At 16.5% G+C, this 26,377-nt stretch overlaps 6 protein-coding genes across 6 annotated transcripts, besides 41 other annotated features; 3 read left to right on the forward strand and 3 right to left on the reverse strand. All coding sequences in view use genetic code 6, as the record gives it.

The window, feature by feature from the left end:
• Window positions 1–6: 6 nt before the first annotated feature.
• Window positions 7–56: a microsatellite.
• Window positions 57–77: 21 nt separating this feature from the next.
• Window positions 78–177: a microsatellite.
• Window positions 178–545: 368 nt separating this feature from the next.
• Window positions 546–575: a microsatellite.
• Window positions 576–669: 94 nt separating this feature from the next.
• Window positions 670–730: a microsatellite.
• Window positions 681–753: a microsatellite.
• Window positions 704–750: a microsatellite.
• Window positions 719–758: a microsatellite.
• Window positions 759–1,021: 263 nt separating this feature from the next.
• Window positions 1,022–1,971, reverse strand: IMG5_071940 (u2 snrnp auxilliary splicing factor, putative; the record flags this gene model as incomplete). Its single annotated transcript, XM_004036679.1, has 3 exons — window positions 1,022–1,151; window positions 1,194–1,472; window positions 1,550–1,971. 3 exons carry the CDS (start codon window positions 1,969–1,971, stop codon window positions 1,022–1,024), a joined length of 831 nt encoding a protein of 276 aa, XP_004036727.1.
• Window positions 1,143–1,189: a microsatellite.
• Window positions 1,972–2,284: 313 nt separating the features above from the next.
• Window positions 2,285–2,569, reverse strand: IMG5_071950 (hypothetical protein; the record flags this gene model as incomplete). The annotated part of the gene is made up of 1 exon (XM_004036680.1): window positions 2,285–2,569. One exon carries the CDS (start codon window positions 2,567–2,569, stop codon window positions 2,285–2,287), a length of 285 nt encoding a protein of 94 aa, XP_004036728.1.
• Window positions 2,357–2,386: a microsatellite.
• Window positions 2,570–3,608: 1,039 nt separating the features above from the next.
• Window positions 3,609–3,635: a microsatellite.
• Window positions 3,636–4,048: 413 nt separating this feature from the next.
• Window positions 4,049–4,134: a microsatellite.
• An 854-nt stretch (window positions 4,135–4,988) lies between these two features.
• Window positions 4,989–5,056: a microsatellite.
• Window positions 5,002–5,035: a microsatellite.
• Window positions 5,057–5,383: 327 nt separating the features above from the next.
• On the reverse strand, window positions 5,384–6,254 carry IMG5_071960 (MORN repeat protein; the record flags this gene model as incomplete). Its single annotated transcript, XM_004036681.1, has 2 exons — window positions 5,384–5,908; window positions 6,042–6,254. The coding sequence occupies 2 exons, from the start codon at window positions 6,252–6,254 to the stop codon at window positions 5,384–5,386; spliced, it is 738 nt and encodes a 245-aa protein (XP_004036729.1).
• Window positions 5,921–6,032: a microsatellite.
• Window positions 5,921–6,037: a microsatellite.
• Window positions 5,960–6,037: a microsatellite.
• Window positions 6,255–6,688: 434 nt separating the features above from the next.
• Window positions 6,689–6,730: a microsatellite.
• Window positions 6,731–7,014: 284 nt separating this feature from the next.
• On the forward strand, window positions 7,015–7,759 carry IMG5_071970 (hypothetical protein; the record flags this gene model as incomplete). Its single annotated transcript, XM_004036682.1, has 4 exons — window positions 7,015–7,119; window positions 7,185–7,264; window positions 7,374–7,518; window positions 7,573–7,759. The coding sequence occupies 4 exons, from the start codon at window positions 7,015–7,017 to the stop codon at window positions 7,699–7,701; spliced, it is 459 nt and encodes a 152-aa protein (XP_004036730.1). The 3' UTR covers window positions 7,702–7,759.
• Window positions 7,311–7,372: a microsatellite.
• Window positions 7,760–7,973: 214 nt separating the features above from the next.
• Window positions 7,974–8,000: a microsatellite.
• Window positions 8,001–8,179: 179 nt separating this feature from the next.
• Window positions 8,180–8,233: a microsatellite.
• A 1,012-nt stretch (window positions 8,234–9,245) lies between these two features.
• Window positions 9,246–9,297: a microsatellite.
• A 1,358-nt stretch (window positions 9,298–10,655) lies between these two features.
• Window positions 10,656–10,687: a microsatellite.
• A 31-nt stretch (window positions 10,688–10,718) lies between these two features.
• Window positions 10,719–10,819: a microsatellite.
• Window positions 10,820–13,924: 3,105 nt separating this feature from the next.
• On the forward strand, window positions 13,925–15,614 carry IMG5_071980 (hypothetical protein; the record flags this gene model as incomplete). The annotated part of the gene is made up of 3 exons (XM_004036683.1): window positions 13,925–13,988; window positions 14,042–14,187; window positions 15,264–15,614. 3 exons carry the CDS (start codon window positions 13,925–13,927, stop codon window positions 15,612–15,614), a joined length of 561 nt encoding a protein of 186 aa, XP_004036731.1.
• A 430-nt stretch (window positions 15,615–16,044) lies between these two features.
• Window positions 16,045–16,109: a microsatellite.
• Window positions 16,051–16,108: a microsatellite.
• Window positions 16,059–16,106: a microsatellite.
• Window positions 16,110–16,196: 87 nt separating the features above from the next.
• IMG5_071990 (hypothetical protein) lies at window positions 16,197–24,359 on the forward strand (the record flags this gene model as incomplete). The annotated part of the gene is made up of 15 exons (XM_004036684.1): window positions 16,197–16,325; window positions 16,392–16,502; window positions 16,987–17,355; window positions 18,450–18,832; window positions 18,881–19,085; window positions 19,641–20,588; window positions 21,125–21,836; window positions 21,919–21,954; window positions 22,607–22,736; window positions 22,878–23,277; window positions 23,328–23,612; window positions 23,700–23,793; window positions 23,945–24,060; window positions 24,130–24,165; window positions 24,348–24,359. The coding sequence occupies 15 exons, from the start codon at window positions 16,197–16,199 to the stop codon at window positions 24,357–24,359; spliced, it is 3,966 nt and encodes a 1,321-aa protein (XP_004036732.1).
• Window positions 18,845–18,878: a microsatellite.
• Window positions 19,200–19,317: a microsatellite.
• Window positions 19,303–19,651: a microsatellite.
• Window positions 19,303–19,658: a microsatellite.
• Window positions 19,366–19,651: a microsatellite.
• Window positions 19,585–19,679: a microsatellite.
• Window positions 21,058–21,097: a microsatellite.
• Window positions 22,770–22,836: a microsatellite.
• Window positions 23,641–23,693: a microsatellite.
• Window positions 23,869–23,907: a microsatellite.
• Window positions 24,067–24,126: a microsatellite.
• Window positions 24,360–24,634: 275 nt separating the features above from the next.
• Window positions 24,635–24,718: a microsatellite.
• A 52-nt stretch (window positions 24,719–24,770) lies between these two features.
• Window positions 24,771–24,815: a microsatellite.
• Window positions 24,816–25,977: 1,162 nt separating this feature from the next.
• Window positions 25,978–26,025: a microsatellite.
• Window positions 26,026–26,200: 175 nt separating this feature from the next.
• Window positions 26,201–26,259: a microsatellite.
• The last annotated feature ends 118 nt before the right edge of the window (window positions 26,260–26,377 follow it).

The raw sequence follows: 26,377 nt of genomic DNA on the forward strand, positions 1-26,377 counted from the left end.
TTTAATATTTTTTATATTTTTTTATAAAATTTATTTAATTTTTTTATATAAATTTACAAAAATATTATCATTTAATTATAAATAAAATATTATATTTTTTTTTTATTATATATTTTAATAAATAAATATTTTAATTTTAACTTTTTATTATTCTTATTAAATAAAAATTAATTTTTAAAATTACATGAAATATGATTTCTTATAAATAATTGTCATTAAAAATTTTTTCTTAATTTAACTTTTTTAATTTAAATAAATAAAATCATTAATTAAAAAAAATAAGAAATAAAATTAATATATCAAAAATTATTATATAATAAATCGACTTTATAATATTGTATTATTATTATAATTTAAGAATACATAAAAATAGATTTTTTTATTTATTTTAAAAATAGTCTATAAATTCAATTATTAAAAGAAAATAATATAGTTTATAATAAATTAATGCATAATTAATAAAGATCCTGTTATTTTAAATATTTAAAAGGCTATTTTAAATTTGAAAAATTAATTTTATGATAAGCATATACTATCTGTTAGAATAAATTAAAAATTATTAAATGTAAAAATTAGAAGCAAAAAATTAAAAAATTATGTAAATTATATGATATAAAACAAATATGCATTTAGTATAAAAATGATAGTCAGATAAAATTTTTATAAAAATATTAAAATTAATTTATATCTATTTATATATATTTATATGTATTAATAAATAATTATATATAAATATAATAATATATATATTTAATAATGTTAAAATTTATTAATAAATATATTATAAATAAAAATTTTAATATTTATAAAATAATTTATTAAAAATGAATAAAATATATATTTTAAATATTTCAAAAACTTATATTTTTATATATTCCATAAAATCTTAAAAAAAATAATAATATATATTTTATTATATGGCAAAAAATATATATATTTTTTTTTTATTTAAAATCAATTATAATTTATATTTTTTAATTCTACTATTTAAAATAATAATAAAAATATATATATTTGATGCTCATGTTAGATTCACTAAAAATTCTTTACAATCAAATTTTTCTTCGGGATAAAATGAAGCAACAACAGTTCTTTTATTATAAGTTCTTCCATTTAAAACATGTCTAGCTCTTTTAGCCTTTAACAAATATCTAATAAAAATAAAAAACAAATAATAATACAAACAAAATTACTTAAATTTAACAAAAATCTTTCCAACAGAAGGAGGGCAAATTCCTGTCATTTTACAAGGTCTTACTATTTCTACTTTTTCTATAGGTCCTATTTTTTCGCATTCACTTTAAACATCTTAATATATTTCATTATAAATATCATCTTCAAAAAGATCTTCAGGTGAACACATATTCAAAAGCTAAATAACTCTACTTGGCTAATAAGTATATTCAGGTATACTAAGCATTTTTCTAACAAATTCATTTTTAATAAGATGGCAATCACCTAAATAACTACCACTCTATATACATTTTATAAATAAATAATATTTTTATTTATAATTTTTACAAGTTAATTAGAAGGTACAGCTCTTGACCTATCATTTTGGATTTATTAAGTTTTCGCTAATTTATTTTAATCTCTTGTAACTTTCGATACCTTCAGTTTCCTATCACCACAAGGTAATCCATTTAATGCTTTTATGGCTCTATCTGTCACTTCTTTATCTTCATATTCAAAAAAGCAATAACCTTTGGAAACCCATTCTTTATTTTCGTTTTATTATTTCGCTAAATTAAAATATTTTAGTTTCCCAAATGTTTCACATAATTTTTTTATTTCAGGGTCTTTTAAATATGTAGGAAGTCCTCCCATATAAATTTTATTTTCTTAAATTCCTTCTTCTGAGTCTAAAATCGCATCTTCCACTTAAATTTTGTCCATAAAAATTCTATTAAAATATTAAGAAGATTTCTCTATATATAATTTCTTATATTTTTTTAAAAATAAAAATAACATATAATATTGATAAATGTATAAAAAAAAAATACATATTTATGAAATTCTAATCCTTTTAAATTTTTAACAAAATTTTTTGCTTATTTTGTTGAAAATTCCACTGCTGCGAATTATTTACTTGAGGAAATCTCGACGTTTCTAATTGGTGGAGGTTCAGCGAATTCAGGCCTTAAATTTTGCACTAAAGCCGTAAAGTAATCCCTTATTTCATATGTACTAATAGTCGGAGGAATATTAGATATAATTAACATAAATGGATTTGATTCTAAAAGAGCGTATTTTATTCTTAAATGCTCCTATATTGTATCACACATCAATAATTGAGAAGTTAAAGCTTTTTTTTAACATCTACTTCATAATCAGTATCATCATCTTATTTTTGAACTTTTTTTTTATTTTTCTTTTTATTTTTCTTCTTGTTTTATGCTTTTGGTTAAAGCTTTATTTTCTGAGAATCTTCTTCTTCATCTTCACTTGAATTGATTTCTGGATCTTTTACATTTTTTTCGATTTCTAATTTTGAATTGTCCTCTTGTACCTTTAGATCTTGTATATCGTTTTGCAAGTTTTCTGGCTTTTATGTCACTATTTCTGTCATTATAGCTTTATTTAAAAAAAAATAAGAGTTTAATAAAAAACAAAATATAATTAATTTAATAAAAATAAAAATCGTAGATCAAAGAATCTAAAAAATAATTATATATAATAATTAAGTGTATTTTTTATTTATGTTTTGTTTTAGATTATACAATAATTATTTTATTAAATACTTTTTTTTTAAATTATAAATTTAAGTAAAAAATAAAAATACATATTTATAAAATTATATACGAAACTAATCTTTATTAATTTATAGTATATAATCAAAATTATTATAATGATATTTAAAACTAAACGAACTCTAAATATAATTAATTTCAAAAGAAATTCAGGAAAATAAATAAAAATTAAAACTAAATTTCAATGATATAATTATAATACTGCAACCTTATTCTTAAATAGAAGGCAAAATTTAAAATTATATAGAAGCTTAATTATTAAATAATTGCAACATGAATATATTAATAATATTTAAAGAAAATAATCAAGCTTCTATAATAAATTAAAATCTCATTGTTAAATAACGCATTATTTGATATATAAGATATTAATAATAATTTTTTCAAAATTTTTATAATACTTTAATATAATAAAGGAAGGTTTTTCTCATTTCAATAGAGATTAATTTTTATTAAAAACTTAAAATTAAATAAATAAAGATGTTAATATAAAAATAAAGATATATATTTCAATCTATTTTTATAAATATCAAAATTTTGTTTCTTGGCGTATATTAAATTCTAAAAGATATTTTAATAGTAAAATTTCAGATTAATGAGTTGTGTTTAAGAAAGAAAAAAAAAAATATTAAAAAATTAATTATTATTTTTTAAATTTATGTTAAGTCACATACTTAAAATTAACTAACTTACGCATTTTTTATAAATGCATCATTTATTTACAAAATATTTTTTTTTTATAGTATGTAGAATTTTCTTTATAAAAGTATTTTTTTACAACAAAACTTTTATTTACTTTTTCTATATAACTTTATAAAAGAAATAATTGTAATAATAAATATTCATTTTTAATACAAATATAAATATATATTTATAAATATATATATATTTAATAAAAAAAAAAATGATTTAACTTATTTTATTATTTATCATTATAATTAAAACTTTTCAATTAAACCCAAAAAAATGCAATTTTTAAAAATCTCTGACATGTGCTTCTAGTTTATCCTCTATTATATTAGAATGCAAAAGTAAATAAGATGTTTAAAATTGCTATAATTTAATGAACTAAAATTCCGAATGTTTAGATTGTACATGCTTAATTTTCAGTTAACACTGCTCTGAAAAATCTGGAACAATAGATTAAACTAAACCTTAAAATCCTTTTTCATCTATCAAAACAAATTAGGAAGATACTCATTACATAAACATAAAAAAGCTTTTAATTACAGCATCTTAGTGTGATTTAGAACTTTTAGGCGAATGTAAATCCTAGGTTAAATAATACTCAAGTTAAAATATATATATATATATATATATATATATATATATATATATATATATATATATATATATATATATATATATATATATAAATAATATAAAAATAAATTAAATAAAAAGTTTAATGTATTAAAGAAATCGAAGATACTACTGAATGTATAAAAAAATAATTAAACTAAACACAATGTAAGCCATGTTTTTGCTAATTATTTCCATCTTTATGTAAGTTTGAAGATTTTTAACAAATAGAAAAATAAGTTAATAAGGCATAACATTTCAGCATAAGTGATTTAATTATAGGGGGTATTTTAAACTCAGGGATAAAATCTTAATAGTTATAGAATTTTTTAACTAATCCTTAATAATCAACAAATCTCTTAAAAAATAAAGAAATTATTAATAAAATTTAAAATTTAATGCATGTATAAGAATTTAGGGACTAATTAAAGAACATAATTAAAACAGATGTCTAAAACGTTTCCGAAATTGCCTAGAAAGTTGTCGAAAATTAAAATGCATTATAATTAGTATAAAAAGCTTATTAAGAATACTAAATAAATAACAATGCTAAATAATAAAAGAGTAACTAATAAAAATTAGAGTGTTCAAATAAAACAAATAGAAAATGTCAAATTATCTTTTTAAAAATAAGGAGTGTTTGCGATTAAAATAGAAATGATTATAAAGTTTGTGTTTATAAACAGTTAGGGGAGAGTGAATGTCATGAATGTATTTGCAGTTATTTTTAAAAATTATGTTGATTAGTTAATTTAGAAAAAGAATTTATTTAAAAAAAAAAAAATTAAGTTAGTAAAAAATCCTTTTTTGAACATTAAATATTTTATTTTTTATTTCTAATTTTTAATATTTAAAAATCTTTTGATTATCTAATTTTATAAAAAAATAATTTCAAAAATTAATTATAAATATATACACTTATAATTTTAAAATTAGTATATTTAAAAAAATATATTAATAAATAATATATATTAATAAGATAAAATTTTTAAAATAAATATATTATGTTTTTGGTTAATAAAAATAATTAAAATCTGTAAAAAAATAATTTATAATATAAAAAAGTTTATTTATTTAAATAATGCATATTTTAAAATAATAAAATTTAACAAAACTTATTTTTATTTTTTTCTTAGCTAAATAACTTAAAATTAATTAAAAAATTAAATAAAAACTAAAATGAGAAACTAAATTATAAAAAAAAAAGCCGAAATTTTACTTATCTAAAAATATCTCCTAATTACCAATAAAATATATTTACATTAATTATATATTAAAACCATATTTTTGTTAATTATTTTTTATCAATAAATTGTAAAAATGAAAAGAATTCAATCCAAAAAATTTAATTTTCCTTATTTTCTATATTATTCAACTTCTGTCTTATTAAGCCATTTAATATTTTTCCCCTTATACCAAACTCCAAACTTGTTTTCCTCATTTATAAAAACAACCATCCCTAGACCATGTTATCTTCCTTATTTCCAATGACCTATATATTATTTTCCATCTCCTTTTTAAATACTCGATTCTTCCTCATCTTTATCGTCCTTTATAATAACATTACTACTTTTATCATTATTATTATCAGTATTTATATTATTTTCAATAATTAGATTTTCAGGCCATTCCATTTTTCCAAAACCATCCATTTTATTGAAATTCCATTATCCTTCATAAATTCTATTATCAGGCCATATATAAATACCAAAACCTTTAATAATATTATTTTAAAATTCTCCTTCATAATAAGATTTATCGCAATAGTGTAAAATTCCTTTACCTTATTTTTTACCATCTTCAAAATCTCCTTAGTATTTTGACCCATCTGGCCAATATTATATACCAAATCCACACTAAAAAAATTTTATATAAATATAAAGAATTATATTAAAATATATATTGAAATATATAAATATATATAAATATTTATTATATATATATATATATATATATATATATATATATATATATAAATATTTATAGAACTTATTTATTATCTTTCCACTCTCCTTCATATTTAGCTCCATTTGCAAAATAATAGATACCTTTTCCATTTGCCTTATCATTTATCCATTCTCCTTCAAAAATATCACCATTCGCATATGTTAATTTACCTTATCCGTTACTTTAATTATTTTTCCAATAACCTTCATATTTCAATCCACTTTCCCATTTTTAAATCCCATAACCATCTTTCATTCCCTAATACCATTCTCCTTCATAAATTATCCCGTTTTCTAAATTAATTTGAGATAATTTTACTCTTTTTGTGTATTTTTTTTGCTATTAGGTTATTCATGATCTTCTATTTGTATACTTTATTAAGAACAACTTTAATATAATGTTTCTTTTTGTAGTTATTGGTTTATTTTTTCCTTTATACATGGTTTATTTTCTATTTTTGTTTCATTTTATTTTATATCGACTTATATTTCTATTTCTTTATTATTGTTGCTTATACATGAACAATTTCCCATTTTATATTTATAAATATTTATAAAAAAATCTTATTATTCTTAATATTATATATTTTTATAGTCTTTAATTTATTTATAGGAGTTAAATTCTAATAAAAAAGCAAAGTCTTTTTTGTATTTTAATTTTTTCAAATAATTATGTTTTATTATTTTATTTTTTAATTTATATAATATAATTTTAAATTATTAATAAAATTTATTATTAAGACATAAACATTTAAAAATATAAATATAGTTTGCTTTTTGAAATAATTTTTATAATTACTCATTGTATTATATATTATTTTTTATTTATAATTTTTATAATAATTAAATATATAATTAATTTTATTAATTAATATATATATTTTTGAATTTTATTCATTTTATATCATTTAGATTTTTTTTTTACTAAAATAAATTAAAATTAAAAAAAAACATATAATAATAAAAGAAAAGAAAAAAAAAACAAAAAAAATAAAAAATACTTTCAGAATTTATAAATGATACATTGTTTATTCTTAATGAGCAGATAAGGTAAAACAAGATTAACTAAATGGTTTTCTTAATCATTTACAAGTAAACAAAAAACAAGATATTTGAAAGAAGTAATATAATTATTAAAAAAATAAAAAAAACAATTAATATATTAATATTAAATCATAAAAAATAGATTAATTCTATTGTATTAACAAGAAGTAGTCGTTTATGTAATTTTTTAGAATGGAACGATTATAAAATAGTTTACAAAAGGTTTAAATTAAATTAAAAATAATAATAATATAATAAAAATCACAATTAAAAAATTAAAAATCTCATTTTAAATTAAAAATAAAATATCTCATTTTAAATAAATAAATAGATATGCAAGTTTATATTTTATTACCATTGTTGATAAAGAAGAAAACGAATTAGGAATTTTAGAAATTATACATCATTATGTTGAATGTTTAGATAAGTATTTTGGTAATGTATGTGAATTGGATTTAATTTTTAATTTTCATAAAGTAATTTTTATAAAGAAAAAATATTTTAATTAATTAAAATAAAAATAATATAAGGCATATTTTATTTTAGATGAGTTGATGATTTCAGGTCATGTAATGGAGCCTAGTAAGAAAGTAATTTTAAAAGCTATTTAAAGTTAGGAAGTATTTGAAGAAGAAAACCAAGATACAAATAAAAAGTGAGATCTATATTTATTGTATGTACAATTATTTATAATATTATTATAATTTTTTGTCTTTTCATTTCATTAACTAAATAATATAAATAATAAAGTACATAGACTATTAAAAAACAAATATTAATAATTTTTAATATTTTTTTTATAATTTTATAAAATAAAAAAATGATATTTTAAAATTTATATAAAATTAAAAATTAAAAAAAAATATATATTTTAAGTTTTTTTCAATATTTATAAACAAAATAAAAAATTTAAATAAATACAAAAAAGTTTTAAATTTTTTTAAATAAATTTTTTTAATATTGATATAAATATATAGAAAAAATAGCCTTTTTTTTTTTTTTTAAGAATATAAATTTTCATATATACATAAATATAATATATAATTAATAATAAAAAAAATACAAAATTTCATTAAAAAAAAAAAAAAAATGCAGGAAAATCAACCACAATAATCAATACAAACACCTTAAGAACCTTCCAATTTCGAAAATTAAATAAAATCCAATTTATAAATAATAAATAAAATCCAAGAATTATAATAAATTTCTTATGAATGTGACCATTTAATAAACTATTACATGACTTAATATAATAATATAAGTTAATTACTTCATTAATACGAGTAATATAAAAAAGCCTTAGACTAAGAAATCGAAAGTTTAAAATAAAATTTATCGGATTCTAATGTAAATATAAACAGTTTATTGAAAAAAAATAAAATAAAAAAACATAAAAACTCCTCTCTACCTAAAATTAAATACATAAAGGAGGATTTTACTATCGCAAAAATTTAAGCTTAAAAAGAAGAAACTGACGAAAATAGAATTTAGCAAAAAGATGAATTAGAAAGTTCTAAAACAAGTAACAATTAAAAAAGTGAAGAAAATATAGAAAATATGATGATAAAAAACGAATTTTAAAATATTTTTAATAATGTTATTGAAAAACAATAATTAATAGAAAACAATATTAAAAATGAAACAAATGAAAATTCTTTATAAAGAGAAACAATGATTCAATAATAAGAATAATAATAGAAGTAATATACTTGTTTTGTCTGTAAAAAATAATTTATTACGAGATAATAGCTAGGAGGGCATAAAGCAAGGTCTCATCCTTTTGCACCTTGCTAAAGGACTGATAGGGAGGCTAAAAAAAAATAAAAATAATAATAATTACTATAAGCATAGACTGATGATATTTTTCTTTTAACTTAGTTATAGAAAAATAACTACTTTATAAGTAATTAATTAGTATAATAACTTTCTTTAAAAAAAGAATTTTAGTTAGATAATAGCTTAGTTTAGCAATATAATATAGATAATTTATAATTAATAAATAACTAACCTGTTTTATAATAATAATAATAATAATTTCCTATTATTGTAGTCGACAATAAGAATAATAAAATTAATGATAAAGTTTGATTTTTACTTTTTTTATTTATTTTTTTCACTTATTTTTGATATATTAATTTTATTAAGTTTTTTAGTTTTAAAGATTTTTTTTTAATTATATTATCTCTAATTCATTATAACTTTTAAAATAATTTTTTTTTTAATAAATAAAATTTATTTATTATTAAAAAAAATTTTTAAAAATTATAAATTTATTTTTTTGATTTTATTTTAATTCAAATACAAATACAAGCTAAAAATATATTATTTCTATAGTATAATTAAATTTAATTAAATATATAAAATTATAAATTTACAATAATTTTTTTTATAATATTAATAAAGGTTTTATATAAATGCAAAATAATTAAAAATAAAATATATTTCAAGTCTTTTCTTATTTTTTTCCAAAAAGTTTTCTATTTATAAACATTTCTTATTTTTCTTAATAATTTATTAATTAATTAATAATTAATCTTGAAATTATTAAACTATATATATTTTTTGTTTTAATAAAATAAATTCTTACATTCTAAATAATATTTTAATCAATTTTTTTTTACTGATCTGTATTATAAATTATCAAATTAATACATAAAAATATTAATTTTATCTTTATTATTAATGTTTTTTATTTAATTTAATTAATATATAATTGTAACTTTTTTTAATTTATTATGTTAATGATAGTCTAATATTTCTTGTTCTAAACATTAATTGTATATTTTTTGTTTAATTAATTTCATAAAAAAATAATTATTTATATTTTCATAAATGTTAACTATTATATACCAACTATAATTATATTCTAATTATAGTTAAAGTTGTAAAGTTTTAATGATATTAAATTTTAATTTCTAGTATTCAATTATAGATAGAACAAAGAAATAAAAAACTAATAATTTAATATTCTAATTAAAACAAATGATTTTTTAATTACGTAAATCTAATAAAAATGTAATGTAAAATTAATAAAATATATTAATTAAATGAATTAAAATTTAAAATAAATTTATATCAATTTATCTAAATAATTAAAGTAAAAATTATATATATATACACTTTTAAAGACGATGAAAATATTTCTTTTAGGTTATTAAGAAACTAAATGTAATATATACTTTATAGAGTTCGAAATCTAATAATATTTATTTTTTTTATATTTCTAAATAAATTTAATTTAGTTAAATACTAATTAAAATATAATTTAAATTAAATTATTTTCTAGAAATTAATATATAATAATGATTTCAGGTTCAAAGTCAAATATATAAATACTATCTTTATAAATATATTCCTTATTATTTTTTTTAATAAAAAACTAATAATACATCAATTTATATGTCAATATCATTATTTAATATAATTAATTTAATTTTTGAAAAATGCAATTGAATAAAGATATTAAAAAATTAATATTTTTTATCCCTTTATTATTTTATTTTTTTAATAAAAAATAAAACAATAAATTATATTTTTATTTTTTCATATTATAAAATATTTTATATTATCAAAAATAAAAATAATTTTAGTTTTTACATTTTATATAATTTTAAATTAAATATATATATTAAATATATAATTAAAATAATTTATTTTTCATTAAAAAATATATTTCATATAAAATTAAAAAAAATATAAATAAATTAAATTTATCAATAGTAAATATAAAAATAACAAGAATAAATAAATATAAAAGTAAAATAAAATAAAAATAAAGTTTTTTGTATATTATTACAATAATAAGATATATAAAATTATAATGTATTAATATCATTAATAATAATATGAAACTTAGTAAAGTATATTTGGTCCAATACACAATCATTAACAAAATAAAAATAATATATCACCCTTAACATAAAATAAAATAAGAAAATTTGCCACTGAGAAATCTAATAAATAATCCAAATATTTAATGGTATAATAACAGCCCTTATATTCACCAATAAGAAGTTTATTACATAAAAAAAAAATATCAAACAAATCAACATGTAAAATAAATAAATAACCATATAAATAAATTATTTATAAAATTATTTATTATAATCACATATATTTTTATAATTTATATTTTAAATTATCTTTATTTTTAAAAATTAAAATTTATTTTTTATTTTAATTTTTATCATAAATATTATATATTCATTTTTTAATTTTATCTTTAAAAAATTAAATAAAAATAGATTCAGATTAATAACATGATAGTAAAAAAACATTTAATTTCTCACATAAAAATAAAAAATATTTATAAAGGTGACGGTAATACTAATTCTTTTATTTTAAATTCAAGTCTTATTTATAATTTATAAAATTCAAATAGTTCAAGAAGTGGTAAATATCTATATATTTTCATAAATAGCGAAATATTTATTATATATTCAGAAAAAACATTATCTGAATTGTATTTAAGTCTTTAAGATACAAATTAACCAGATATTTGCAAATAAAATAATGTGAATTTTGACCATTTATCAACAAATACATAGTCTTTTTAATCTTCCATAGTAGAAAATAAAAATATGTGCAAATCTTTATAATAAATCGGTATCTAAATTGGTATTTTAAAAAATTAAAATTAAAATAAAATAAAAATAATTAGAATTAGATGATGACATTCTAAACTAGGAAATGAAAAACTTTTTACTTGAAAATCTTGTCAAATCAAAAAATATAGGCGAATTTTATCAAGTTGTTTTTGTAAATTTTTAAAAAGATCTCGAATACATGCCTTTTTTCAATGAATAATTTACATATTAATAAGAATAATTTATAATGAATTTAAACTCTTTAAATAATAATATATAATGTATTAATAATACTTCCATAATATGTTAAAATAATAATGTTTAGGTAAATAATAACATACATATTTACCATTCATAAAATCATTCCTAGTAGTTTTAATAAGAGAGCGAATAAAATATTGATATTTAAAAAGTATCTTCGAAAAGATTATATATGGGATTAAATGTAATAACAGCAGTTTCTTCTATTGTTTTTTAAGTAAAGCCTAAAAGTTTTCGGATCAATATAATTCTTACATTTGACTATTATATGACACCTATTATATTTTTGTTATTTATAATCAAATGTGTAAATAATTAAATATGGATTTTTTTTTTTTAATATATAAAAATAAAATATTTACACAGTATTATATACCTTTTCCATTAGGAGCATGTGATACTGAAAGAGAAGAATTTTTTAAAAGAAAAGAAGAAATAAGTGTAAATATATGGTAAATAATAAGAGATTATATAGAATATAGGTCTAATGACTTTTTATAAAATAATATAACGAGTTTAATTTTTCTCAAATTTTTTAAATAAGTATCTTAAAATATCAAAAATAGTCAAGAACAATTTTAATTCGATATTTTATTCGAAAAAGTCAAAAACAAATACACTTAACACGAAATAAACTAATTTTCATTAAAAAAAATATAAAAATAGCTATCTAAAAATAACAAAGAGGAATTTGAAGAAAAAAAAATCTAAAATTTAATGCTTATGCATAGTACTAAGCCTTTATTAATATATAACAATTAGTTAATAATTGATGTTTTAAATACTATAGAATCTAAATGTTTCATAAAATTAAATTTATCGAGTTTATTGAAATCAAAATGCAACATAAATAAAAAAAATCCATTCATATAGAAATATTCAAATAGGTTTAATTATTTAGTTTATTGGTTAGTAAATTTAATAATAGTTAAAAAACAAATTCAAATAAGAGTAAATTATATTTGTAAATATATTGATTTAATGAGGCTTGCCTACCAATAAAAAAATTATGCATCCCTTCATATTATGTATACATGTGTTTCCAAACTAAAGATTTTTATGCCAAAAACATGGTAAATACTTGAATAATAATTAAAAGTAATTTAATCGCCTTTTTCAAAATTAGAATAATAACTATATGATAATTTATTCAATGATAAATATGATGGATATTAAAAAGAAGTCAATAAAATGCAAAATTAGCGTATTTATAATTATATTCCTTGTATAAATCCATACTTATAGGACATTACTATTTGCGAAAATAAACTTTAATAATATTAAAATAAAAATTTACAAAATAATTCCCAAAATTTATAAAAATAAATTAATGGAAATCATTTATTAAATAGTTAGTAATAATCATCTATGTTACCATGGCTTATGTATGAAAAAATCAGTGAATGTTTATTTAAATTAAATTTAATTTAAAAAGGATGTGAAAGACATTTTTAATAGAATAATATTGCTAAAGATTATAAAGATAGCAATAATGATTAATTATAGTTATATGCTTTATTTAAAAAAAAATGTTATATTGATATAAATGAAATATTAACTAATAATTAAGTAGATATTAATTAGTTAGAAACTATATTTTTAGATCAGGCAAGAAAAAATGATTATTGAGTGTTTTTTAATAATAATTAATTTCCATAAACTGTTAAATTCATAATAAAATTTAGAAAAATATATATCATATATGTGATTTTTTGATTTTTATTAATTAATTAATATTAATAATTAAAAAATAAATATTTTATAAATGAATTTATGTATATAAATATAAATATTTTTAAATTAAAATTAAATTTTTTTTATAAATTAAAAAAACTTAACAAAAATAAAAAATAAAATAATAATGTGGGATTGGTTATCTATTATTTTTTGCTTTTTAGTAATGGCAATCATAAAAGCATATTTGCTAAATAAATCATATTAATAAAAGCTAAGATATTATGCAAATCCAATTGATTTAGCAAAAGAAGTTCTTGAATAAAATAAAAGAAAACATACAGAACTTTAACAATAAAATATGTATTCTATAGAAAAAATATCTTAGCTAGTAGGATATAACATGGGATGTTTATCACGTTTGAGTACAAATAAAAATATATTACATACTTTCAAAATTAAAAAAAAATTAAAATAGTTGAAAGTGTAGAACCTAATTTGGGTGATATTTTTGATAAATTAAGAAATATAAGTTTAGTAATATAAATTATTAAAATTTATAATGAAAAAAATGTTGAAAAATAAACTGAATATTAGAATTTATTAAAATAAATTGTTGCAACAGTATATTATTTTTATTTATTTTTTAATAATTTTTTTAATATAATAAAGCATTAGGAGATATTTAAAAAAACAAGAGCCCATATAGAATAATTATAAAAATAAAAGAAAAAATCAGCAGATTTATATTTAAATAAATCTATAGATGCTTATATATAAAATATAGAAGAAGATTTAAATTTAACTACTGATTAATAAAAAAATGAAAACAATTTAAAAAAAATATACATAAATAAATTAATTTCTTCAAATTTAAAATACATATTATAAAATTTATTTAGTATTTTCATATATTTTGAATTAACAAAAATATTTTAACTTATTATACAAAACAATAGTATAGAAATAATATATTAATTGACCTATAAACATTATATCTAATAAAAAAAACTTAAATTTTAAATAATTTTAATATCTGTTAATTTTATTAAAAATACAAATACCAAAGAATTAGGATTTTATAAATACAATAGATATTTTTATTTTTTTAATTATAATAACCAATTAAATTTAATAATATTTATTTTTATATTAATTAGATAATAATACTTTAGTTGATTTTCTTTATATTTAAAATAATGATAAATATATTTATATATAAAAAGGGAAAAAAAAAATACATAATATAATATAATTATATCAAAAAAAATAAAAATAAGATATAAATAAAAAATAAATATGAACTTTTTAAAACCAAGACAAGTAAAGTAATTTCCTTTTTAGGTAAAATAATACAAAAAAATAACCAAAAACAAATACCAGAAAATATTAATAAATAGATGAAATATAACTTACATTATAGTATAATGAGATAACTTAATAAAGATAGTAATCCAATTTAATTATATTAATCTTAAACATTTTAAAGTAAAAAAATAAAAATGCATAGAATAATTTTTTTCAATATTCATTAAAAAAATAAAAAAAAAATATTAATATTAATTAGAAAATGAATTAAAAGAAATATTTTAAAATTAAGAATCATTAACAAAATATCTTAAATTAATTCCATTTTTTGTAGAATAAGTATTTTTAAAAATACAATACATAATATTATTATTAAAATATTAAAATAAAAGAATGTCTTTAATACACCTAAATAATTCGTTATTAAAATGGAATTCCATCCTTAAAACAGAGTTTTATCCATGGATTGTATGACTCATTAAGGAGTTTTCACAAAGCTTGTTGATTTAGATAACGTTATTCCTGCCACTTATGAAGATTATGTACATTTTGATAGAAGAAAACTTTTTAGAGCTACTTTATTTTTGGATACTGACATGATTTTATTTAATAATTAATAATAAGAATTTTACATTTTCGATAAAGATAGTTAATGGAATGAAGAAGGAATCAATCATCCTGAATTAACTCTTGATAAACTTTACAATGAAAAAAAGTGGTTTGATTAACTTAGAATTATTTGAAAAGAAATATATTTTTTATTTTCGAAAAACATAAATTCGATTTTAAGAAATTATATATATATATTTTTTATGCTTCTTTTTTTAAAAAAAAATAAAAATATACTTTTATATCAAGATAAACAAAATTAAGAGCATTTTATATTTTAATTTATTTTAAAATAAATATATATATATTACGCTTTAACAGAGTTTCTATTTTTTCTTATTTTTTTTTTATTTCTGTAATCTTTCTTTAAAAAATCAATCAAAAATATACTACTTCATTTAGTGATTTTTTTCTAATCATTTATTTAAACTGTTTTTTAAATATGAATTAAAAAAAAATATATATAAAATTATATATATAGTATTTTATTTTATATTTTTTTTTTTCTCTCTCTTTTTTAAAAAATAAAATATTATTTTTATTTTAAGAAAAGAGGAGAAAATTAAAATTAATTAAATAACACAAAAAAAAAATTAATAAAAACATAAAAAAAAATATAAAAAAAACAATTCCCTAAAAAAAAAAAAAAAAGATAAAAAAAATAAGAAAATATTATAATTAAAATAATCATGAAAAAAGAACTGGCTTAGAAAAGTATGTCTAACCAGTTCAATTCTAACTTATCTATATCCCCTAATTTGCCAGCTTTATAATAAATAAGAAATTTAATATATTAATTAAATTAAAAGAAATCTCCTCAATACATAAAACAAGAAATAAATCAAGTAATTTTAATTTTCAATATATATTAAAAAAAAAATATTTAAATATATATACATATATTTATATAGATAGTTAAATAATTAGGAATTGAAGGAGAGCAATATGTCCTGGCTTGTCTTTTAGAAAGTTTAGATTTGAATGGTTAAAGCAATTAAATGAAAAACAGTTTACATTAAACTGTAAAAGCTTAATATTTTTGTTAGTTATTACAAAATATTATCTAAAATAATTAATGTACAGCTTATTTAGATTATTTACCTAATATTTTTATGAAAGCAATATATATTAATAATTAGAATACAAAATAAAGCTAAAATATTCTTTATAATTATGTTTAGGATTTATTTAAGGTTTTAAAAATTAATATTATTTGTTAGATTTTTATATCTTTATCTTTTGTACTTTCAAATAATATTCAAATATCTTCAGATGGTATATTTTTTTTTTTTTTAAAAAAAAAAATTATTATTATTTAAAATAAAAAAATAAAATAAAAAGGAATTAAATTACTAAGAGAAAAAATAAAAGACTTTTTTGAAAATGGAAATCCATAAATTTTACCTTAAAATTCCCTTTATATTTTATTAAATATACTTAATACATATCAAGAATTTAAAGTTAAAAATAAAAAAGAAATTATATATTTAGTAAAAATTATAAAAGAACCTTAAAATAGAAATTAAAAATTTAAAAGAAAGCACTATAAATGTAAAATCTAATGAAATTAAACCTTAAGTATTTTATAAAACCGATATTAATGAATATGACGAAGAATTGAAAATTTTTTACGATGTTTATTAATAAGAATGGGATTTGAATAAAAACTAATATATATAACCTGAAAATACGAATAAATTAATAAGTTTTGCTGATTTATTAAAAGACTTAGGACCGTATTCGACTTCTTCTGTAGAAATTTTAAATTCTTTATTATAAGATTTTAATTATAAATTTACCCCTGATGATATATTTTAATGTTTATAATTATTCGCAACCGATACTAAAGCAGTTAACGACTAAAATTAAAGACTTGTATAAAACTTTTACCAAACATAATGTAAAAATAATTAGAACGAATGGAATAAATTTACAAATTAAGAATTTAATGAAGAAAACAATACATACTAATGGAATTTAGAAAATTTTCATATATCTTTAAATAAAAAATAAAACGATTCTGATGTAAGAAATTAAATAAATTATATATTTATTTTAAATATTATTATATATTATACATTATATTATATTTTTAATTATATTTATTATTGAAGTGGGGATAAGTAATATTAGAACTTGACCGTGAAAATAATCTATTATAAACCGAAGAAAACTTATATTTATTTTTTAGTTTTTTAAAAACCATATATTAAAAATAAAAATTTACATTCCCATCACAAATATATACTTAAGCTTGGTCTCATAGTAAAGTCTAAATCACTTTTATTTAAAACATTCTAAAATTCAAAGAATTAGATGTTCTTTTTTGGAATGAAGTAAATAAACGTATTATTAGTTTAGATTTTAATTCAAATTATAAATATGATCAATTATAACCTTAATCTTTATAATTCTGGGCCTGTTTAGATTTCCTTGAGCTCCTTTTATAGTTAAGCAGAGATTAGTATTTTATATAAATAAGGGAAATGTTCGAATTTCCTATTAAAAGATGTCCTGAAATACTTGTTGTCGGTTTATCATAAATAAAGGCTAATAAACACAATAAAATTCTCCTTAATGAATTATTTAGCATTTTATTACCTAATTACATATAAAACTACCAAAACTCAATCGATATATTAGAATAAATATGGAAAAACAACCAAGATTTATTAATTTCAACTGTTTGCGAAATTTACAAACAAGAAAATAAGAACGAAAGCTTGTGTAAAATATTAGATATTTCTTAATATATAAAAGACTCTTTGGACATCTTTATAGACTGGAACGATTATACTTTTTCAATTGCTTTAAGTATTCTAGCAGGTAAATAAGAATATATACATTTTGATCTTTGGGTGAATAACAAAGTTAAAAGTGGGGGAGATGAATTTGTGGATGCTTTATTAGTTTATTTAGAAGAAAATATTATAATTCCTTTTAAAAATAAAAGTCTGTAAATTGATTAGCCTACAGCTGTTGATATCGCTAAGATTATTTTCGAAAGTCTCTTAGTTTAATAGAATAATAAACTATCTTAAAAAAACATTAATAAGGTATTTAAATAATATAAGGAAATTATGGAAATTTTGCCCCCTTTAGATTTATAAATTTTTTCTGAGGCGGAAAGTAGAACAGAAAGTTTGCTTAATAAACTTTATTAAGAAGAGATTTAATGTGAATATATTATTGAGGCTCTTTAATAAACAAAGTTTTCAGATAAAGAAGAAGAAAAAGACTTCTTTGCAACATTTATTACTATACTTATTGAAGAAAGTAAATTTTATGAAAATTATCCGGAAAAATAATTGGTTATTGCTGGAAAATTATACGGAAGTATTATTAGAGAAGAGTAATTATTAAATTATTTATTATTTTTTTATTTATTTTTATTTTATAGTTTGGTTTAAGGATAACCTTTAGGAATAATGTTAAAAATAATAATTGAATGTAGCAAAAAAATAAAGAAATTAGATTTTAGCATATCAGCTATAGAATAAATGAAAGAAAAAATATTTAATTATCCTTAATTTATTTAAAAAATTATAGATATTAAATCTTAAATTATTGAAAAAAATCCAATGTTCGTATTTAACTTATACCATGTAAAATTTTAAAAAAATTAAAAATTTATTAAATAAATAATATATTAAAAAAGAAAACATTAGAAAAAAGTATTAAAATAAATATAAGTGTAAATGCATATGAAAAAATACAATAAATTTAAGAATAAATAAACTAAGAACTAAAAATATAAGAATAATTAATACAAAAATAAATTCAAGAATAAAAACAATAAGAAGAAAAATAAAAACTATAAATATAACAATAATAATAATTGCAATAGTAATAACAATAAATGTAACAAGAATAATAAGAAATATAAATAAAATAATAATTACAATAATAATAATAATAATAATAATAATAATAATAATAATAATAATAATAAGTAACAAATTTAAATATAATAATAACAATATCAATAATAACAGTAATAATAATAACAATAATTATAGTAATAATAATAAAAATAACAATAAATTTAGTAGTAACAACAGTAACAATAATAATAATTATAGTATTAACAATAATAATAAATATAATAATAGCAATAACAATAATAACATCATTAATAATAACAATAATTATAATAATAGTAACAATAATAGCAATAAATATAATAACAACAACAATAAACAAACTCCCCTTTAATTAAACAATATTAATCTGCCTCTTAACAAAATATGTAATCTTTATAAATCCAACCCAATGATTCTTATTTCCCTATTCAATAACCCCAAACTAATTCAAACACAAACTAAAACTCTATTATCTCTTTCCCGAAACCCGAAACACTAAAAGACACTCTGCAATAAACTCAAAAAGGGTCTGAAAACATAATTTAACCTTATATTTCCAAAATCGAAAATCAAACATAATCTGAAATCACAGAAACTTCAAAATAAAACACTTTAAAATAAATGAATTAAAACAAAAAGAAGCTCCAATTAAAAATAACTACAAAACATTTCGATCCTTCAACCCTTGAAATCCCCATTATCCCCCCTTAATAAATCCCTTAATAAATAAACTCCGCAACTCACCGAAACGCTCCACAAAATCTAATCCAACCGACAAAAATCGATCTCTAAACTAAAAACACCCTCCCTATTTAACCTCTTAACTCTTAATAGACCTAAATCCTTTCCTAACAAATATACACTTAATAACTCCATAACTTCCCTCCTATCCAAACCCTTAAATAACCTGACTTATAGGATCCAAAAGAAAGTCTCTCTCGCCCATATACTGGTGGCGTAGGTTTTGAATCTCTCCGTAATGCTTTATTTTAAGAAAATGAATATAAGAATCTACCTATTACAGAAATCCTAAAAAAAGAAGACTAATAATCAAATTTCCTTTGCGATGATTAACTGAAAATGAAAATGACTTTTCTAGTAAATAATCTAACAGAACAATAATTAGAAAAGAACTCTTCCGAATTAAAAGTCTTCTTGGAAAATCAAAATCATTTCAAATGGTTTATTTCCCATCTAGTATTAAGAAGGGCCCCTTATGAACCTGATAATTAACCCTTATATATAGTAATGTTACAAAAAATCAATAAGAAATCATTATTTAAATAAATCTTATAAGATTCAATGATTTTATTATAAAAAATACTCACTTCGGAGCATACTCCTTAATCTTCAGATAGAAATATTATCAAAAATCTAGCTTCTTGGATTGGATAATTAACTTTAAAAAGAAACAAACCTATTTTATCGAAATATTTAAATATAAAATTACTATTATAATAAGCTTTCCCGAAAAAACTAGATATTATTCTGCCTTTAATTAATAAATTACTTATAAATGCAAAAGACTCTAAAATTTTTACAATAAATAATCCTTGGTTAAAAAGAATTTTAAGCTTTTGGAAGAAATTAAAAACTAGAAAATAAAATAAACTCTAAAATAAGAAATTATTATTCTTTTTAAAAATCTAAATGTAGAAAATTAAATACCAAATCTAGAATAATGTACTTACCTTAAATACAGATCTTAAATTGAAAACATAAAAAATACAACATAAAATTAAACATAAAATTAATCTTAAATATCATAATAAACTCAATAGACATAATAACTTCCATAAGAAGTTTTCGAAAGTCATTAATAAATATAAATAGTACCTAATTTAGTCGAATTAATAAATATTCAAGAAGATCTATAGCAACATTGCTCCTTTTTAGGCCTAGATTTGAGGAATATAATCGCCTGTGCACTTGATAAAGCCATCCAAGAAATAATATAACCAGTAATATCAAGAAGCGTGACAATATCATTGGTAACAAGCCGTGAGATAACTTTAAAAGACATGTGTTGTGAATAAGAAGATACAATAGTACTAAAATAAATACAATAAATGATGTAAAAATTGTCAGGAAATTTAGCCTTGGTAACCTGTCGCGAACCACTAAAAAATTCTTTCGGAAATCACTTAAAAAATTTACTAGATTAACAATAAATAAACGAAAATGATAAAGAAAATATAATAATTTAAGCTTAAAATGATAATATAGATATAGGTTGTTAATTCATAGTAAAAGCAGTAGTAGAAAAAGCTTTAGAGGAAGTAAAAAAAGACACTTTAGTAAATGAGAGTATGCAAAAAAGGAGAAATTTAAAGGAAAAAGGAGAAAATTTTATAGATGAGAATTATTATAAATTCGTTAAAAATCTACCATTCAATTTATAACCAAAAAATCTTTTAAGCAATTTTTGTACAGATTGGGATAATAGTACATTTTTAGAATATAATATAGAAGTTAAAAATAAAATATAGAATAGTAAATATATTAAAATTACTATATATATATATATATATTTATATATTTATTTCTTTTTATATAATTTTATTTTAAAAATTAGTTATTATTGATTAGAATTATAATTATATTTAAAAAAGTAATTAAATTGAATAAATATTAAATAAATGTACAAAATCTATTGAATTGTATTTTATGATAAGTGAAGTTATATACAAAAATATTATTTATTCAGAAATTAATAGAAATGCAGTTTAATTTCTTGGGAATATTTTCTCTATAATTTAATAAATTTTATAAATAAATCTTTCTTTTGGATAAAGTATATTATAATTTCTTATTAATTAAAATGTATATTATATTATTACACATAATTTCTCATAAACATTCCATACTTTATTAAAATATAAATTTTTGAATATTTAAGAAATAAATGAAGTAAATTATTAATTTTTTATTTTATATAAATTTTTATTTTTAGATTTTCTAATAATTGTTAATTGTCTATAATTATTAAGAATTCTTTATTGAATTATTGTGTGAATTTTTAAATGAAATTATATTTGATTTATAAATATATAATTTTAATTATTTTAATGAAACAATTTAATAAATATAAATAAATTTCGATATAAATAAGGTTAATTTAAGTCGCAAAATAACTAATTTTTTTAAGGAAATTTAAAATTTTTTAAAAAACACAAATGAATTTTCAAAAAACTTTGATGAAATATTAAATTACTATAAAAACTTCGATTAATAAAGTTATGATTTATGTAAATAAAAAATAGAATAATGGTTAAAAATAACCACTGAAACAGAAATAAGTGAATATATTACTGAGATAATCTACAAAACTGACTCTAAATTTTTCCTATACACAGCTGACATATGCATATAATATACATTATAATAAAACAAGTAAAAATAAATAAATAAAAATATTAATATAATTATATATATAAATATATATATATATATATATATATATATATATATATATATATATATATATATATATTTTTATTTTCATTTATTTTTTTATATTTTATATTTATATAGGAAAGATAATAACTTAAATACATTTAAAAATTTTGATACTTGCTATATTGATTAATATAGTAAATTAGTAGTAATAATATTAAAATCTTTAGAAAATAATGAAGAAATAAGAATTTAAATTTTTCAATAATTTTGCGACTCATATATTGTTTTATTGACTAAATATCATGAAAATGATATTTACGAATTTAATTAAAGACCTTTTTTTAAACTTTTATTTAATCTTATATATGATATTCAAAGAAATGATTATTCTTTTGAAGAAAATTAAATACTTTTAATGTACAATATTTTTGCTAATCTTTTATATTAAATTCAACCTCTTAAATTCCCAGGCTTTGCTAATTCTTGGTTGGAAATAGTTGCCAATAGATATTTTATGCCTAAGCTTTTAAATAAAGTAAATATTTTTATTTATAAATATATATATATATATTTAATAAAATATAGGAATAAAACTGGACTTCATATAATTAATTAATAGTGGTTTTATTGAAATTTTTCAAAGAAATTATGCAATCATAAAATATATATAATAATGATTCCATAAAAGCTTATTTTAAAGGAACTCTTAGAGTATTATTTGTAATATTACATGATTGGTAAGATTTCTTAACTAAGTTTTGTAATATTTTATGTGATTAAGTTCCTGAAAAATTTGTTTAAATCAGAAATATTATTTTAGCGGCTTTCCCTTAAAGTATGAGACCTCCAGATCCTTTTATTTTTGAATAAGTAAATATATAAACATATAAATTTATTCATATATATATATATATATATATATATATATATATATATATATATATATATATAAATTAGACAGATTAAATTGAATAAATAGAAGAATTTAAAATATTCCCTGTTTTTTATTATCCTTCTTACAATTAAAAAATGAATGAAATAAATTTACAAAGTGAGATAGATAATTATTTTGCAACGAAAAACGAAGAAATATTTAGAAATATTTGCTCAAAACTAATTATTTTTGATAATAAGAAATAAATATGTATAATAAAGAAATAAATATATATTTATATTAAATATATATTAAAAAGAAAAAATAGATGAAATTGCAATTAATTCTTTAGTAATTTCAATACCTAAATTCTTATTTAATTCTCCAGAATAAAATACTGTGAAATTTTTCGATTTGAAAAAGGAAGCTTATAATATATTTTTAGTAATAATATATATATATATATATATATATAAATATAATTATATATTTATATTTATTATATAATATTAGAAACTATTAAAAAGTACACAAGTAGAAATGAGAGAAGTGATATTAAATTAAATAATGAACTAAATAAGATATCCAAATTATATAACAAACTTTTATATGAATTTCATTATTTCTTATTTTCCAAGAAAATAATATAGTTGATATATAAGAATAAGTTATTAAGTATAAATCTTTTTTTTTAAAAAAAAAATATTTTATTTATAATTAAAACATTAAAGAATTTTTGCTGAAAGATTATATTGTTTGAAACCACATCCTTGGGGTTCTATGTATGTCTTTAGAGAATTAATAAGAAATCCCGTCTATAAATTTAAGGGAACATAATTTTAGAAGAACCCAGAAGTAATGAAGCTTTGTAAATATGTTTCTTCTCTTAATCAAAAAGATTAAATGAAAATTAAATAACAAATGTAAAACTAATAAAATGAAAATCTATATTGGTAATAATAAAAAATAAATGATTAATAATGAAATTGTTTTTTAATAAAAATATTGGCTATTACACAAAATTTATAAAAAAAATTTTATATCAACAAAGATATTATATAAAATATATAAATATAGTTCATATAAAAAATTTATATAAAAATGTTTAAATACTATTATTATCATTATTTAAAACTTTTAAATAAATATTATTCATATATATATATATATATATATATATATATATATGTATAAATATAAATTTATTGTTATTTTTATTTTCTATTTTATAATATATATTTACAAATTATTAAAACATATTTAGTATTTATTAAATTTTTAATTTTTTTGGAATGTATTTTTACATATTTAAAATTTTCTCATTTTATATTTAAAACCTTTATTTTTTCTTTCTATTTTTATTTAAATAATTTTTTAAAACATAATTTATTTGCTTTAAAATAAATATTAACAAAATGTCAAATATTCTTGTATTTCTATTTAAACTTATATTATGCCTTATATATATTAATTAATCTATTGAAATTATTTATTTAAACTATAGATTTACACGATAATAATATTTAATTATCATATTATAAAAACAAATGGCATATTAATTTAATTTTTATTATTATTAACTAAATATTTATAAGAATAAATCTATTAATGATTAACTCTTAAAATCAAATCATTATGTATTATTAATAATAGCTTATTTTTTTATACATAGATATAACAAGCTTTGATATTATTTAAGTACATTTAAATAATTTTGTTAACATAAAAAAAGCGTAATAATATTCAAGTTAATGAATAAAATTGTAGACTTACATATAATCACTAGTAATAAATCTAATAAATATAAAATCTAATCTAATAAAAAAATATAATTCTGTTATATTTTATACTTATAAATTATAATTGTAAACAAATTTAACTTATTTAAATGATTAAGAATTATGTCTATAAAAAATCAAAAGATTAAAAATAATATGTAAAAATCTATGTATTGCTTTATGAAAAATAAGTTTAATATAATTATAAAATGTTAATCAAAATATCATCTATATACTATATATTTTTATGTAGGAAAATAATAAAAAACAATAATTTTATAATATAATTTTTTTATTTTTATATAATTTAATAACAAAAATTAAAATTTAAATGTATATACTCAATTTTTTGATATTATATAATGTTATATTTAATTTATTTTTTAATATTTTATATTTTATTTATATATAATATACATGTATTTAATAAATTTTCTTTTTAAAACAAAAATTAAATTATTATATTAACTTTAATATGACTTTAATAAAATTTTAATATAAAAAATTTATTAAATTTTTATATATTTATTAATTATTAAAATATTATATTTTTTTTTAATATAAAATTTTAATTTCATATTAAATATACAATTTATATTATATTTTATAAATTATATATTTATATATAAATATTTAATATAAAATATGAATATTTATAAAATAGCAATTAATTATATTTCAATATAAATAAAAACATATTTAAATATTATTTATTTAAAAAAAAATTATTGTAATCTTTATAAATGAGAATGTTGTCTTATTAAATAAAAAAAAATCAAACATAATTATATATAATAAAGAAAAAAAAAATATTAAAATATTCTTATTAATAATTAACATATATTTTTATATAAAAAATAAAATAATTTATTTTAAATTATATTAGTATAAATAAATATATTTATTTATTATCATCTTGTAAATCCAACTTTTTTTTAACAAAAAGAACAATAATGTACTACTGAATTACATTCTCTAAAAAA

This window comes from Ichthyophthirius multifiliis (genome assembly GCF_000220395.1).
Source record: "Ichthyophthirius multifiliis unplaced genomic scaffold scaff_1120509250402, whole genome shotgun sequence".
NCBI lineage: Eukaryota > Ciliophora > Oligohymenophorea > Hymenostomatida > Ichthyophthirius > Ichthyophthirius multifiliis.